Source organism: Otolemur garnettii, unplaced genomic scaffold (genome assembly GCF_000181295.1).
Source record: "Otolemur garnettii isolate 467f Iridium unplaced genomic scaffold, OtoGar3 scaffold00017, whole genome shotgun sequence".
Taxonomy (NCBI): Eukaryota; Metazoa; Chordata; class Mammalia; order Primates; family Galagidae; genus Otolemur; species Otolemur garnettii.
Window position 1 is genome coordinate 5,288,845 of NW_003852412.1, and position 17,181 is coordinate 5,306,025.

The 17,181-nt window shown below is 40.5% G+C and overlaps 1 protein-coding gene across 2 annotated transcripts in view; it reads left to right on the forward strand.

Annotated features, from left to right (window-relative positions):
• The window catches only part of SLC30A5 (solute carrier family 30 member 5), a 43,220-nt gene that overhangs the window by 8,881 nt on the left and 17,158 nt on the right, over positions 1-17,181 (forward strand). Inside the window, exons 2-8 of one of the 2 annotated variants that reach the window (XM_003785883.3) lie at positions 290-412; positions 3,760-3,826; positions 4,932-5,017; positions 9,285-9,372; positions 11,291-11,378; positions 13,414-13,490; positions 14,016-14,186. In XM_003785883.3, the coding sequence (XP_003785931.1) occupies positions 290-412; positions 3,760-3,826; positions 4,932-5,017; positions 9,285-9,372; positions 11,291-11,378; positions 13,414-13,490; positions 14,016-14,186 (700 nt within the window). The remainder of the gene's footprint in view (positions 1-289; positions 413-3,759; positions 3,827-4,931; positions 5,018-9,284; positions 9,373-11,290; positions 11,379-13,413; positions 13,491-14,015; positions 14,187-17,181) is intronic. The other variant, XM_023510896.1, reaches the window with a different exon arrangement.

Sequence of the window (17,181 nt, forward strand, 5' to 3'; positions counted from 1 at the left end):
TCTCTAAAAAAAAAAAAAGAGGAAATTTAGGGGTCAAAATTATGGAAGAAAAAAAAAAGAAAGAATGAAAACAGAAGTATATATGCCAAAGAGTTAGCAGTAGTTATGTGAATGGTGAATTGTTCAGGAATTTTTTTACTATTCTCTTTTTTGGTTTATTTCTGTGGTTACTGGTAATAAACTCTATTATTTATATAAGAAAAAAATAGAGATTAATGGGTTCCATGTGATTTTAATGGGTTCCATGTGATTTCATTGATACTAAAATTTGTATGTTTTTATTTTTCAGGTTAACAAAATATATTGTGTTACTATGTTTCACTAAATTTTTGAAAGCTGTGGGACTATTTGAATCATATGATCTCCTAAAAGTAGTTCATGTTGTTCAGTTCATTTTTATATTAAAACTTGGGTGAGTATAAATGGGCTTTTTTCTTAATTGTTTTATTTCTTTGAAAATCCATTTAAACTATCTTTAGGAAAATTATATTGAATTTTTTGTGCAATTTATTTCTCTTGATAAGTATTAGATAACCTTTTTTAAATGTAAAAAAACTTAAAGGTTAGAGTATAAAGAGACATAAGAAAGGGGGTTGTTGTCCTCCAGTTACATACCAAAACATAGACTATAGTTTGTGTTAATGGAATTTTTGTAAGTTTCTTTTAATATCTGACCTAATAGAGGTCAGCAAAGTTCTCATATCTGCTCCAGCATTCAACCTGTTGAAATATCTTATATTATCTAGCCTCTGAAAAACTTTGTTGTACACTTCTGAGAGAATAAGAGAGAGAAGCAGATAATATTTTGGTATTTCCATGAAAGTGGTTTAGATCTTGCCTGTTCTCTAAAAGGCTCTCCCAGACCCTGGGGATTCCCAGACTACTTCATGGATATAGTCCATTCTGCAAGCAGGTGCAGAATGTTACCTGAGGCTTGTCTTGGCACAGATATTTCTTAATATCTAAATTAAACCATGCTAGCCTGTGTACACTACATAATCCCCTCACAGTACAGGGTCCTTATACATTAAGGACCTTATACATTAAGTATAAACATTATATATTCTATATGTAATAAACCATTTCATGCTAAACAAAGATTTCTGGGCCTTGAAATTGATAGTAAACACCTTCTGTGTTAATACAAATCTGTTACAGGCTATTGGGATTGTTATTTTGGTAATTTGGGAAAAATTTTTTCTTTTTCTTTTGTTTTTTTTTTTTTTTTGAGACAGAGTTTCACTTAGGTCACCCTCGGTAGAATGCTGTGGCATCAAGGTCACCCTCAGTAGAATGCTGTGGCATCACAGCTTATGGCAACTTCAAACTCCTGGGCTTAAGCAGTTCTCTTACCTCAGCCTACAGGCACCCACCACAATACCTGGCTATTATTTTGTTGTTGTTGTCATTGTTTGCTCAGCAGGCCTGGTTTGAACAGCCAGCCCTGGTGTATGTGGCTGGCACCCTAACCATTGATCTATAAATGCTGAGTCAGGAAAAGATTCTTGACTAGGAAATTTTAAGCACCAGATGTATACTTTTTTTTTTTTTGGAGATAGAGTCTCACTGTGTCACCCTTGGTTGAGTGCTGTAGTGTCACAGCTCATAGCAACCTCAAACTCTTGGGCTTAAGCGATTCTCTTGCCTCAGCCTCCCAGGTAGCTGGAACTACAGGTGCCCATCACACGCCCAGCTATTTTTTTTGTCATTGTTGTTTAGCAGGCCCTGGGCAGGTTAGAACCCACCAGCCCTGATGCATGTGGCCAGTGCCCTAACCCCTGAGCTATAGATGCCAGGCCTGTATACATTTTTTTTTTTTTTTGAGACAGAGTCCCAATCTGTCACCCTAGGTAGAGTGCCGTGGCGTCACAGCTCACGGCAACCTCCAACTCCTGGGATTAAGCGATTCTCTTGCCTCAGCCTCCCAAGTAGCTGGGACTACAGGCGCCTGCCACAATGCCCAGCTATTTTTTGGTTGTAGTTGTCGTTGTTTAGCAGGCCTGGGCTGAATTCGAACCCGCCAGCTCTGGTGTATGTGACTGGCGCCTTAGCAGCTTGAGCTACGGGCGCCTAGCCAATGTATACATTTTTAAATAAGTGTTTTATTAGTGTGAAAGTAGGAACATGTTTAGGATTTTCTTCATTTTATTATATTATTTCGGAATGTACAATTACTGAATTTTAGAGAAGATAAGAATTGTTTTCTCTGGTATTTCAAGATATTAAAAAAATATTGAAACTATTTTTGTGACTTATGAACTAATTCTGAAGACAATTACAAGGTGGAGTTCTGGCCAGGGAACAGTGGCTTCATCCTGTAATCCCAGTACTTTAGGAGGCCAAGGCAGGATTATTGCTTGAGGCTAGGAATTTGGACCAGCCTGGGCAACATACTGTGACTTGGTCTCTACCAAAAATTTAAAAATTAGTTGAACATGGTCACACGTACACCTTTAATCTCAGCTCCTCGGAGGCTGAGTCAGGAGGTAGAAATTCAAGGTTACAGTGAACTATGATCAGGATCCTGCACTCAGCCTGAGTATTAGAGCAAGATCCTATCTCTAAAAAATAGAATTATAAAATAAATAACAAAAGAAAAGTTCCCAAAATGTTGCAGTGGGAGCCTTATTAAAATATAGTTCTCAAAATATATATATATATATAGTTCTCCAGGCTGGGTGCCCTAGCACATTGGTTATGGCGCCAGCCACATACACCAAGGTTGGCAGGTTCAAACCCAGCCCAGGCCAGCTAAACAATGACAACTGCAACAAAAAACAGGTGGGCATTGTTGCAGGCGCCTGTAGTCCCAGCTACCTGGGAAGCTGAGGCAAGAGAATGGCTTAAGCCTTAAGAACTTAAGGAAGTTCTCAACCTTCCTAATGCCACAGCCCTTTAATACAGTTCCTGTGGGTCACGACCCACAGGTTGAGAACCGCTGGCTTAAGCCCAAGAGTTTGAGGTTGCTGTGAGCTGTGACACGATGGCACTGTATAGAAAGTGACGTGGTAAGAACTCTTTCTAAATAAATAAAATAAAATAAAGGCTGGGCACCTGTAGCACAGTAGTTATGGCGCCAGCCACATACACCGAGGCTGGCGGATTCGAACCCAGCCTGGGCCAGCTAAACAACGACAACTGCAACAAAAAATAGCTGGGCATTATGTCTTTAGTCCCAGCTATTTGGGGAGGCTGAGGCAAGAGAATCGCTTAAGCCCATGAGTTTGAGGTTGCTGTGAGCTATGACGCCACAGCACTCTACCCAGGGCAACACAGTGATACTCTGTCTCAAAAAAAAGGTTAAAATAAAATAAAATACAGTTCTCCAGTATGATTTCTGGTTTAGAGGCTAACATATCTTTCAAGATCTAGTATATATGTTTAAAATAAAATAAATGCTTTGGCTCGACGCCTGTAGCTCAAGAGGCTAGGGCGCCAGCCACACACACCAGAGGTAGCAGGTTCAAATCCAGCCCAGGCCTGCCAAACAGCAATAACAATTACAACCAAAAAAAATAGCCAGGCCTTGTGGCGGGCGCCTGTAGTCCCAGTCTCTCCTATTGGGAGACTGAGGTAAAAGAATCGCTTATGCCCAAGAGTCGGAGGTTGCTGTGAGCTGTGACACTATGGCACTCTACCCAGGGTGACAGCTTGAGACTCTGTCCCTAAATAAGTAAAATAAAATAAATGTCTTTACTTTAAACTATCATGTATTTAATGTTGACTAGTATTAATATATTAATGTTTCAATATTTACAGGACTGCATTTTTTATGGTTTTGTTTCAAAAGCCATTTTCATCTGGCAAAACTATTTCCAAACATCAGGTAAAGCTTTTGCACAATCCTTTATTCCCAGCAGCTTCCCATTTAGTGAATGAGGATACAGTGCTCAATTTAAGGACACAGTAGAACTTTTCTAGAGTTAACTGACTCTTCACGTGTCTTTTTAGAATAGAGGCTTCAAGAAATATAAAGTGCTAAGATAATGGAATGTTTAAAAATATAGAAAAGGGTAAAAAATACTGAAAGCAATTATGTCATGTTTTTCTTTAATATTCTGAAAGTATACAAATCAGACATGAAGCCATGCCCAAGAGCCTAGTACAAATGTGACTACAAGGCCAATAAAGCAAAGGGATTAAGAGTCAAAGGCCTCTGGAGTCAGACAGATTTATGTTCCATCATCCTACTTACTGAGCCTTACTCTGGGCAAGTTATAGTAACTTAATTTCTCTTTAACTTAATTGGATCACCTTAAAATGGAGCTATGAAGAGTAAATAATGCATAAGAATTTCTTAGAATAGTGGCTGGCATGTAATAAGTATGCCATACATATTAGGGTGTAACACATCACACTTATTGTCATTTTCACCTTTAAACAGCTGATGGACTTCATGCTACATATGTCCTACATTTTGCATAATTATCTCACATTATCATTCTTTGGACAGCAATTACACCCTACTACATGTTTGCTTTATGCCACTACTTAGAAAACTACACTTTGATTTTTTTTTTAATTAGAATGGCAGATTTTAAGTACTTCTGCTTTACAGCCCAAGAATATTTTTAAAAATAAGATTAATATTTAAGCCCCATCTTATATTTTTTACTCTTTTTTCAAATACAGGAGCACTAAAGATCCACAATGGGAAAGAATTTAAAGACTAAAGTATAAAAATTCCTAGGAAAATAGTGAGAAATGGAAAAAAAAAAAAACTGTAGATAATGGAAAACAGAACAGTGTCTTGTAAATCTATAATTATTCAAAAGATCTTAACATTTTCTATTTAATGTCAAGATATGTAATTATTTCACCTTTAAAATATTCATTGCCATTATTATTTTTCCCTGTATATGTTATTTAAGATTGAGATTTTAGCAAAACATGTTACTGAAATTCTTAATTTTGTTTGTTTCCATTTGTAGTGGATCAAAATAGTTAAACATGCAATTGCTGGGTGTATCATTTCGCTCTTGTGGTTTTTTGGCCTTACTCTTTGTGGACCACTAAGGTAAACAAAAATGCATATTTTGAATGTTTGTTCATATTTCTTTTTTTTTGCAGTTTTTTTTTTTTTTTTTTTTTTTTTGGCCAGGGCCAGGTTTGAACCCACCACCTCCAGTATATGGGGCCGGCAACCTACTCCTTTGAGCCATAGATGCAACCCTATTCATATTTCTTCATTTTGAATATTAACTGTGTTCTTTATTTTATGTCAAATGTTTATTTGTATAAATGCTTTTATCACTTTAATAGCATTAGATATAATTCAACAAATGGGCCGGGGTGGGGAGAAACTGTTCAGTTTGTGGACTCGTTGTTTAGTGTCTACTATTAATGTATTTATTCATGATTTGTCATAGAATCCAAAGAATTTCAGAAAATTTTTCATGTAAGTGGCTTTTTAAAAACATTTTTAGTCATCCCTTTTCAGCAGCTGAGAAGCTAAAAGGTCTGAAATGGTGAATAAAGTCAACCAATAAGAAAAACAATAAATAAGTAAATAAATATTAAAAAAGATTTTTAAAAAAAGTAAAATTTTTTAATAAGTAAATTGAAATAAGTAAATTTTAATAAGTAAATTAAAATAAATAAGTAAATAAATATTAAAAAAGAATTTTTAAAAAAAGACAGGCTGGGCACAGAGACATAGCCTGTAATCTTAGCACTATAGGAGGCTGATGCAGGTAGATTGCTTGAGCTTAGGAGTTGGAGACCAGGCTGAGCAAGAGTGAAGGGCTATCTCTACTAAAAATAGAAAAACTAGCCGGGCATTGTGGCAGGCACCTACAGTCCCAGCTACTTGGGAGGCTGAGGCAAGAGAATCACTTCAGCCGAAGAGTTTGAGGTTGTTATGAGCTATGATGCCACAGCACCCCTAATGAGGGTGACAAGGTAAGACTCTGTCTCAAAAAAAAAAAAAGAAAGAAAAGAAAAAGAAATTATGTTTGAGGTATATTACTAAATCACTGTCCCTGGATGTTAGGATAGGGAGGGAAGGGATAAAGACTTAAATATTACTTTAGTCCTTATTCAGTCATATTTCCTGTCCTTTTTTTTTTTTGAGACGGAGCCTCAAGCTATCCCCCTGGGTAGAGTGCCATGGCATCACTCTCACAGCAACCTCCAAGTCCTGGGCTCAAGCGAGTCTCCTGCCTCCGCCTCCCAAGTAGCTGGGACTACAGGCACCTGCCACAGCGCCTGGCTATTTTTTGGCTGCAGCCATCGTTGTTTGGCGGGCCCGGGCTGGGGATTCGAACCCACCACCTTAGGTGTATGTGGCTGGCGCCTTAGCCGCTTGAGCCATAGGCCCGAGCCATATTTCCTGTCCTTACAATCCCTTACAACCCCAGCACTGCTGCTCATTATTTTACTAAGATGATTACGCATTTTCTCCATTGGAGAGATTTCTTTGGTATTTCATTGCCCGTCTTACTTTAGGATAGTATTGCATTGTTGATATACTTATTTTATCAAATTATATTCTTCCAAATGTTAATAGAATTAAAGTGATCACTGATGTGTTCTCACTGCAGATTTTTGGGTAAAGAGGAAAAATAAAAAATGTATGGGGCTGGGCACAGTGGGAGGCCGAGGTGGGTGGATTGCCTGAGCTCATGAATTCGAGACCAGAGTAAGACCTTGCCTCTAAAAAAATATCCAAGTGTTGTGGCAGGCGCCTGTAGTCCTAGCTACTTGGGAAGCTGAAGCAAGAGAGTCACTTAAGACCAAGAGTTTGAGGTTGCTGTGACTCAGTGGCACTCTACTGAAGGATACAAAGTGAGACTCTGCCTCAAAAAAAAAAAAAAAAAGAAAGAAAGAAAAATGTATGGGTGGCACCCATAGCTCAGTGGTTATGATGCTGGCCACATACACTGAAGCTGGTGGGTTCGAACCCAGCCCGGGCCAGCTAAAGCCACAATGACAACTGCAACAAAAAAAATAGCCAGGCCTTGTGGTGGGTGCCTGTAGTCCCAGCTACTTGGGAGGCTGAGGCAAGAGAATCACTGAAGCCCAAGAGCTTGAGGTTGCTGTTAGCTATATGATACCATGGCACTCTACCGAGGGCAACATGGTGAGACTTTGTCTCCAAAAAAAAATGAAATTCATCATTAGGCAATTTCATGCTTGTACAGACATCACAAAGTGTGCTTACACAAACCTATATGGTATACAGCCTACTGCACACCTAGACAACATGGGATAACCTGTGGATCCTGGGCTAAAAACTTACATGGCATGTTACTATACTGAGTACTGTAGGCAATTGTAATACAATGGTTAAGCTGTTGTGTATGTAACATATGTAAACATTAAAAAGGCACAGTAAAAAATACAATATAAAAGATAAAAATTGGTACACTTGAACAGGGCACTTACTATGACCAGAGCTTGTGGGACTGGAAGTGGCTATGAGTGAGACAGTGAGTGGTGAGAGAATGTGCAGTCCTAGGGACATTATTGTTCACTGCTGTAGACTTTATAAACACTGTGCACTTAGGCTACACTAAATATATTAAAAAATAGTGTTCTTTTTTTAATCTCTTCCCACCTATTTTCTTCAATAATAAATTAATCTTAGCATGCCATACATTGCCTTATAACTTTTTTTTTTTTTAATTTGGAGTCTCACTCTGTTGTCCTGTGGCATCACAGCTCACAGCAACATACCATGGTTATGTCTCATAGCTGACATACCATGGTGTCATAGCTGACAGCAACCTCAAACTCTTGGGTTCAAGTGATCCTCTTGCCTCAGCCTCCTGAGCAACTGGAACTACAGGTGCTTGTCACAATGCCCAGCTAGTTTTTCTTTTTCTTTTTTTATTTTTGTTGCAGTTTTTGTCTGGGGCTGGGTTTTAACCCACCACTTCCAGTATAGGGGGCCAGTGCCCTGCTCCTTGAGCCACAGGTGCCATCCTTGTTCTTCTATTTTAGTAGAGACAGCACCTCACTCTTGCTCAGGCTGGTCTCAAACTCCTGAATTCAAGCAGTCCACCTGCCTCAGCCTCCCAGAGTTTTACAGGAGTGGACCACCACACCTGGCCAAACTTTTTTTTTTAATTTTTAAACTTTTTTGTTAAAGACAGAAACAATACATGTTAGCGGAGGCCTACACAGGGTCAGAATCATCACTGTCATTGTCTCCTACCTCATCTTTTCCACTGGGAAGGCTTCAGGAGTAATAACACGCACAAAGCTGTCATCTGTGATTATAAGTGATATGTTATAATGACGTAACAGGCAGGTCCTTCTGGAGACCTCTAAAGGACCTGCCTGAGGCTGTTTTACAGCTAATTTTATTTATAAGTAGAAGGAATACATTCTAAAATAACAATAAAAAGCATAGTAAGTGCTATAACATAGTCGTTTATTTTATCTCTTCTTTTTTTGAGACAGAGTCTCACTCTCTTCCCCCAGGCTAGAGTGTCTGCCTAGTTCACAGTAACCTCAAACTCCTGGACTGAATTGATCCTTTTGACTTAGCCTCCAGAGGAGATGGGACTACAGGCACCTACCACAATGCTCAGCTAATTTTTCTATTTTTTTTTTTTTTTTTTTTTTTTTTGTAGAGACAGAGTCTCACTTTTTTGCCCTCAGTAGAGTGCAGTGGAGTCGCTCCAGCAACCTCCAACTCCTGGGCTTAGGCGATTCTTCTGCCTCAGCCTCTCAAGTAGCTGGGACTACAGGCGCCCGCCACAACACCCGGCTACTTTTTGTTGCAGTTTGGCCGGAGCTGGGTTTGAACCCGCCACCCTCGGTATATGGGGCCAGCGCCCTACTCACTGAGCCACAGGCGCCTCCCTAATTTTTCTATTTTTAGTAGAGATGGGGTCTCCCTCTTGCTCAGGCTGGTCTCGAACTCCTGAGCTCAAGGGATCCTCCTACCTCATCTCCCATAGTGCTAGGATTACAGGTGTGAGCAACCATGTCCAGCCCAACATATTGTGTATTATCATTATCAAATATTGTGCATTATTATATGTACTATACCTTTATACAACTGCTCAGTAGGTTTGTTTACACCTGTATCATCCCAAAATGTAGTGCATTATAGTATGATGTTACGACAGCTGGGATGTCACTAGGCAATTGGAATTTTTCAACTACATTATCAGCTTATGGGACCACCTCCTTACACGTGGTCTGCTATTGACTGAAACATCATTATCCAGCACATGACTCTACACTGGTATTTATTTTCTTTTCTCTACTTTGATTTGAATTCATGCTTCTTGATAGAGATAAATTTCATCAGTAATGTTTTATTTTTGTAGGACTTTGCTGCTATTTGAACATAGTGATATTGTTGTCATCTCGCTACTCAGCGTTTTGTTCACCAGTTCCGGAGGAGGACCAGCAAAGGTATAATTTTTCATTATCAGTTACTTGGAAATTGAAAGTGTAAGTGTAAAATAGCATCCAAAGCAGTAAGAATGCGGGAAGTGAGGCATGGTGGCTCATGCCTATAATCTTAGCACTTTGGGAGGCCAAGGCAGGAGCATCACTCAAGGCCAGGAGTTTGAACCAACCTGGATGACATAGCAAGATCACATCTCTACCAGAAAATTTGTTAAATTAGCCAGGGCTTCGTAAGGTGGCTCACACCTATAATCCTAGAACTCTGGGAGGCCACGGCAGGAAGATCCCTTAGATCCCTTGAGCTCAGGAGTTCAAGAACACCGTGAGCAAGAGGGAGGCTCCATCTCTACTAAAAATAGAAAAATTAGCTAGGCATGGTGGTGCACACCTGTAGTCCCAGCTAGTTGGGAGGCAGAGGCAAGAGGATCACTTGAACCAACAGTACTCTAATCAGGGCAATAGCCTCTTGTCTCCAAAACAAAAGACTAAAAGAATTTTTTAAAAAAATGAAAAGAAAAAACTTTGGCTGCATTAATAATCAGAAATGAGAATATACATCTTACTTATCTTCCAGTTAATATTAGAAATGAATCAGGAGGACAGGCTCATTGGCTCATGCCTGTAATCCTAGCACTCTGGGAGGCTGAGGTTGGAGGATCCATTGAGCTCACGAATCTGAGACTGGCGTCAGCAAGAGTAAGACCCCATCTCTACTAAAAATAGAAAAACCAAGGCAAGAGGATCTCTTGAGCCCAAGAGCTTGAGATTGCTGTGAGCTATGATGCCATGGCACTCTACTCAGGGTGCCAGAGTGAGACTCTGTCTCAAAAAAGAAAAGAAATGAATCAGGGCATCTGTCCAAGATTCTATGCTTTTTTTTGTTAGTTATGACACTGAGCATTATGAAATTCTCAGTTGCCCTCTTTGTTAACAAAAGATTAAATTATATTCTCTATTTGAGTATTGCTTATGTTACTATATCATAACTCAATGAAAACTTAAGAAATTTTTTTTTTTTAACTTTAGAAATTTAAAACTGGAGAAAAAAAATTTTTTGTTTTTGTTTTGAGACAGAATCTCAAGCTGTTGCCCTGGGGTAGGGTACCCTGGCATCATAGGTCACAACAACTTTAAACCCAGGCTCAAGTGATACTCCTACCTCAGTTTTTCTATTTTTAGTAGAGATGGGGTCTCGCTTTTCCACAGGCTGGTCTCAAACTTATGAACTAAAGCAATCCACCTACCTTGGCCTCCCAGAATGGTAGGATTACAGGTGTGAGACACTGTGCCTGGCCAATTTTTGAGACAGGTCTTACTATGTTGTCCAGGCTAGTCTCAAACTCCTGGCCTCAAGCTGTCCTCCCACCTTAGCTTCCCAGTGTGCTGAGATTATAAGCATTAGCCACTGTGCCTAGCTCGATTGATAATTTTCTTTTCTTTTCTTTTTTACTATTAGGGGTAGAGATAGAGGTCTGACTTTAATATTCTTGATACTTTTTCCCTATAGAGAAGTAGTAATTGGAATATTCTCTAACTCTCACACATTGTAGAGTAAAATAAATTCCTACTAATTATCCTTCAGCTACTTTAGCTTGGGCTTTTCAACCAGAAGTAAAATAAGATTTAGGAAGGTTAGTTCTATAAATAGTAACAGTTTGTTCATAGTAACACACCTAGCCATGTTAGCAGGTCGATTAATTTAAATTATTAATATTATGTCTTAAATGTGCTTAAAATACTCTGCAAAATTTGTTAGATCTCTTTTATATCTTACTGTTAACATTATAATTTATGTATCATCAGATGTTCTTTTTCTTTAAATATTTATTTGGAAAAAATGCTTTTCTTTAGTGTTTGTATAGTTATCTTAAAAATCAGCCCTTGAAAAAGTCATCGTTAATGTTATTTTCTTTATTTTCAGACAAGGGGGGCTGCTTTTTTCATTATTGCTGTGATCTGTTTATTGCTTTTCGATAATGATGATCTCATGGCTAAAATGGCTGAACACCGTATCCTTTTGCAGTATATGAGGGAGTAACTTAAAGTCTTACAAAAAAATGGAAGGCTGGCAGAATGGGAAAAAGAATAAATGAACTTAACTGATTAGTGATGAATAAAACTTTCAGATGAATATAGATGTTCTAGATCAGTATTCAAATAATGAACAAATCCATTCTGAGTTAAGTATTTTATTGCATTTCAGTATCTTCTATAGTCCCTAGGTTTTCAGAAATTTAGGGACATTGAAAGGATATTTTAGAATGTTTTGGCTTAGCGCCCACAGCACAGTGGTTATAGCGCCAGCCACATACACCAAGGCTGGTGAGTTCAAACCCAGCCCAGACCAACTAAACAACAATGACAACTGCAATAAAAAATAGCCAGGCATTGTGGTGGATTCCTGTAATCCTAGCTACTTGGGAGGCTGAGGCAAGAGAACAGCTTAAGCCCAAGAGTTTGAGGTTGCTGTGAACTGTGATACCATGGCACTCTACCCAGGGCAACATAGGGAGACTCTGTCTCAAAAAAAAAAAAAAAAAAAAAAAGTATAATGTTTTGGTGTTTAAACATAAATAGATGATTTGCTACTCAGCATAATTTTTGCTCCATTATAATTTCAATTTAAATGTTTATAAATGAAGAAACTTTACCTAAAAGAAAAACTTCAAATTATTTTACCTGGTATTCATCCTTTTGCTCTAAATTTGTTCTTTTTTTTTTTCATTCATTGTTTAGCTGGCCTGGGCAGATTTTGAACCCACCACCCTCAATGTATGTGGCTGGCACCATAACCACTGTGCTACGGGTGCTGAGCCAACCTCTAAATTATTTATACTTCAGCCTCCATTCTTCTCTCATATAAATCCAACTTTCCAGGCAAATATGATTACTCATTTTACTCTAAAGATAAGCCTTGTACTTTCCTATCCACACACCTTTACCCACTCTATTCAGTAGAACCTGAAGCACCAGTTCTGATTGTTCTAGGTGATCACTGCCATAAAACTTATTAGTAAATTAATAATAATTTACTTTGTTACAAAGAGAGAGGGGAGCATGATTTTGAAAAAGCTTAGAGTTGGGCTATGCCTATGGCTCAGGGAGTAGGGCACCGGCCCCCATATACTGAAGGAGGTGGGTTCAAACCACGGCCCCAGCCAAAAACCGTGGGGAGGCAGGGAGGGAAGCCCTGTGGCTCAGTGAGTAGGGCTCCAGCCCCATATACCGAGGGTGGCGGGTTTGAACCCAGCCATGGCCAAATTGCAACAAAAAAATTGGTGGGTATGGGTGGTACCTGTGGTTTAAAGGAGTAGGGTGCCAGCCCCATATACCAGAGGTGGCGAGTTCATACCCAGCCCTGGCCAAAAACAGCAAACAAACAAACAAAATTGGTGGGCATTGTGGCCGGGGCCTGTAGTCCCAGCTACTCAGGAGGCTGAGGCAAGAGAACTACCTAAGCCCAAGAGCTGGAGGGCTATGACACCATGGCACTCTACAAAGGGCCACAAAGTGAGACTCTGTCTCAAAAAAAAAAAGAAAAGAAAAAGTTTAGAGTTGCTTATAAAACCTCTATTTCCCACCCCACTTTCTTTTACTTCCTGCTTGCTTCCTTTCTTGAAGTTTATGTGGTCAGTGACTTAGAAGACAGGTTTAGGACTGATTTTATGTGTCACTTGAAATGAACAACCTCAATTTCACTGGCCAGGAATGGTCCAAGGAGATCCATTACTTTTGTCCCTTTGAACTACTTAATAGTACATATGCATATGCCTTTTGGAACTTAACTACTGAAATGTAGCAACTTCATCTTGAGCACTATTATAATTGTTTTAGAAAAAAACAATTGAAATTCCAGTTGATAAATTAGGTCCTGGAATTAAATGTTACATTGTTTTGTTTTTAAGGGAAACATGTTAATGAAGGTATTCAGGTTTGCCCCCTGCCCCCATACCAGTCTAGACTCAACCCAAAATAATGCAGTTAAAATTTCAGGTTTCAGGAAATTAATTTTTGCAATTTTTACCTTTACTCCAACTCACTTAGCTGAAGGACATCATGACAGTGCTCTAACTCACATGCTTTATACAGCCATTGCTTTCTTAGGTGTGGCAGATCACAAGGTATGTTCTTTGTTGCTAAGGGGATGAAAAGATTTCGAAAGTTGCAGCACCTATAATTATAAAAGAACATTTAAAATCAGTTATCAGTAATTTACAGTATCATCTACCATTTTATAGTTAACTAATTGGCTCGGCGCCTGTGGCTCAAGTGGCTAAGGCACCAGCCACATACACCTAAGGTGGAGGTTCGAATCCACCCCGGCCTGCCAAAAACAATTACAGCTGCAACCAAAAAATAAGTGGATGTTGTGGCAGGCACCTGTGGTCCCAGCTACTTGGGAGGCTGAGGCAGGAGACTTGCTTGAGCCCAGGAGGTTGCTGTGAGCTGTGATGCCACAGCCCCTCTTCCCAGGGGGACAGCTTGAGGCTCTGTCTCAAAAAAAAAAAAAAAAAAGTTAACTAATCAACTATTAGTTAGGATATGGGGAAAACATACTAGTTCTGTTTCTTCAAATATCATACATTTGAGGACTGAGTATTGGACTACATGTGTTTCTAATGAGACTTATCTAATTTTACTCATAGGGTGGAGTATTGTTGCTAGTACTGGCTTTGTGTTGTAAAGTTGGTTTTCATACAGCATCCAGAAAGCTCTCCATAGATGTTGGTGGAGCCAAACGTCTTCAAGCTTTATCCCACCTTGTTTCTGTGCTTCTCTTGTGTCCATGGGTCATCGTTCTTTCTATGACAACTGAGGTAAAGGCAAGCATTGGTAGAAATAAAATGAATTGCTATTACTTAAAATTTTAGTTTAATACATTGTATTTTATGTTGAAGTTGAAAATACCTGAAGTTGGCCAGGTGTGGTGGCTCACGCCTATAATCCCAGCACTCTGGGAGGCTGAGACAGGTGGATTGCCTGAGCTCACAGGTTCGAGACCAGCCTGAGCCAGAGTGAGACTCCCGCCTCTATAGCCAGGCATTGTGGTGGGCACCTGTAAGTCCCAGCTACTCGGGAGGCTGAGGCAAAAGAATTGCTTCAGCCCAAGAGTTTGAGGTTGCTGTGAGCTGTGACGCCATAGCATTCTACCAAAGGCAACAAAGGAAGACTCTGTCTCAAAAAAAGAAATTTGGAGCTACTTTTATTGTTTATGAAATATACAAATTAAATACTATTACATTTATATATCCCTTAACATTCCTATGGCCCCAAAGAATCAGTTGATGAAACAAAAACTATATGTTGGGCAGCACCTATGGCTCAGTGAGTAGGGTGCTGGCCCCATATACTGAGGGTGGCAGGTTCGAACCCGCCCCAGCCAAATTGCAACAAAAAAATAGCCAGGTGTTGTGGTGGGCGCTGTAGTTCCAGCTGCTCAGGAGGCTGAGGCAAGAGAATGGCCTAAGCCCATGGCACTCTACTGAGCACAACAAAGTGAGACTCTGTCTGTAAAAAAAAACTATATGTTAAGCTTAAGGATTATGGGTCACTTAGTCTTTATCACTTATTAAACAATAATCTTTTTTTCTTTGGCCAGGTGTGATAGCTCACACCTGTAATACTAACATTCTGGGAGACCAAGGCAGGTGGATTGCCTGAGCTCACGGGTTTGAGACCAGCCTGAGCAAGTTTGAGACCCTGTCCCCCCAAAATAGCCAGGCGTAGTGTTGGGTGCATGTAGTCCCAGCTACTTGGGAGATTGAAAGAAGAGAATCACTTCAGCCCAAGACTTTGAAGTTGCTGTGAGCTATGACAATAGCACTCTACTGAGGGCGAAAAAGCGAGACACTGTCTCAAAAAAAAAAAATCTGGCTTGGCACCCATAGCTCAGTGATTTGGGCACTGGCCGCATACACCAGGCCTGGTGGGTTTGAACCCGGCCTGGGCTTGCTAAACAACAACAATACCTGGGTGGCGCCTGTGGCTCAATTGGTAGGGCACCGGCCCCATATACCAAGGGTGGCAGGTTCAAACCCGGCCCCTGCAAAACTGCAACAAAAAAATGGCCAGGCATTATGGCAAGTGGCTGTAGTCCCAGCTACTCGTGAGGCTGAGGCAAAAGAATCACCTAAGCCCAAGAGTTGGAGGTTGCTGTGAGCTGTGATGCCAAAGCACTCTACCAAGGGTGACATAGTGAGACTCTTATCCCCCCAAAAAAATTAAAAAATAAATAAAACAACAAAAATAGGCAGCGCCTTTGGCTCAAAGGAGTAGCGGGCCAGCCCCATATGCTGGAGGTGGTGGGTTCAAACCCAGCCGCAGCCAAAAAAAAAACCAACAAAAATTCCCCAGTGTTGTGGCAGGCACCTGTACTACCAGCTACTTGGGAGACTGAGGCAAGAGATTCTTTTTTTTTTTTTTGCAGTTTTTGGCCAGATTTGAACCTGCCACCTCTGGTATATGGGGCCAGCACCCTACTCCTTTGAGCCATAGGTGCCACCCAAGAGAATTTTTTAAGCCCAAGAGTTTGAGGTTGCTGTGAGCTGTGATGTCACAGCCCTCTACCAAGTGAGACTCTTGTCCCCCCCTCCAAAAAAAATCCTTTTTTTTTTTGTTTTTTTTTTTGTTTTTTGAGACAGAGTCTTGCCCTGTCATCCAAGCTGGTGCAATGTCATAAGCATATCTCACTGTAGCCTCAAACTCCTGAGATCAAATGATCCTCCCACCTCAGCCTCCTGAGTAGCTGGGACTACAGGTATATTCTTTTTTTTTTTTTTTTTTTTTTCAGTTTTTAATAGAGATGAGAGTCTCATTATGTTACCCAGGGTAGTCTCAAACTCCTCAGTTCAAGAAATCCTCCCTGGGGCTCAGGCTCCTGTATCTCTGCAGTTAGGGCACCACCCACATACACAGGGGCTGGTGGGTTCAAACCCATCCTGGGCCAGCTCAACAACAATGACAACTGCAACAAAAAATAGCCAGGTGTTGTGGTGGGCACCTGTAGTCCTAGATACTTGGGAGGCTGAGACAAGAGAATCACTAAGCCGTGGAGTTTGAGGTTGCTGTGAGCTATGACACTATGGCACTCTACCAAGTGTGACAAAGACTCTGTCTCAAAAAAAATAAAAATAAATAAGGGTGGCACCTGTTGCTCAGTGGGTAGGACGCCGGCCCCCTATACCAAGGGTGGCAGGTTCAAACACAGCCCTGGCCAAACTGCAACAAAAAAATAGCTGGGCATTATGGCGGGCACCAGTAGTCCCAGCTGCTCGGGAGGCTGAGGCAGGAGAATCACCTAAACCCAGGAGTTGGAGGTTGCTGTGAGCTGTGTGATGCCACGGCACTCTACTAAAGGCGATAAAGGTGAGACTCTGTCTCTACAAAAAATAAATAAGTAAGAAATCCTACCTTGGCCAGGCTCATTGGCTTCCGCCTGTAATCCTTACCACTCTGGGAGGCAAAGGAGGGTGGATTTCTTGAGTTCAGTTTTGAGTCTAACCTGAGCCAAAAGCAAGCCCCAGTCTATGCTAAAAATAAAAAGACTGGCCAGGTGCCGTGGCTCACACCTATAATCCTAGTACTTGGGAGGCCGAGATGGGTGGATTGCCTGAGCTCACAGGCTGTTTGAGACCAGCTTGAGCCAGAATGAGATATCATCTCTTAAAATTGCTGGGTGTTGTGGCAGACACCTGTAGTCCTAGCTACTTGAGAAGCTGAGTCAGGAGAATCACTTAAGCCCAGGAGTTTGAGGTTGCTGTGAGCTAGGACGCTATGGCACTCTACCAAGGGTGACAAAGTAAGACTCTGTCT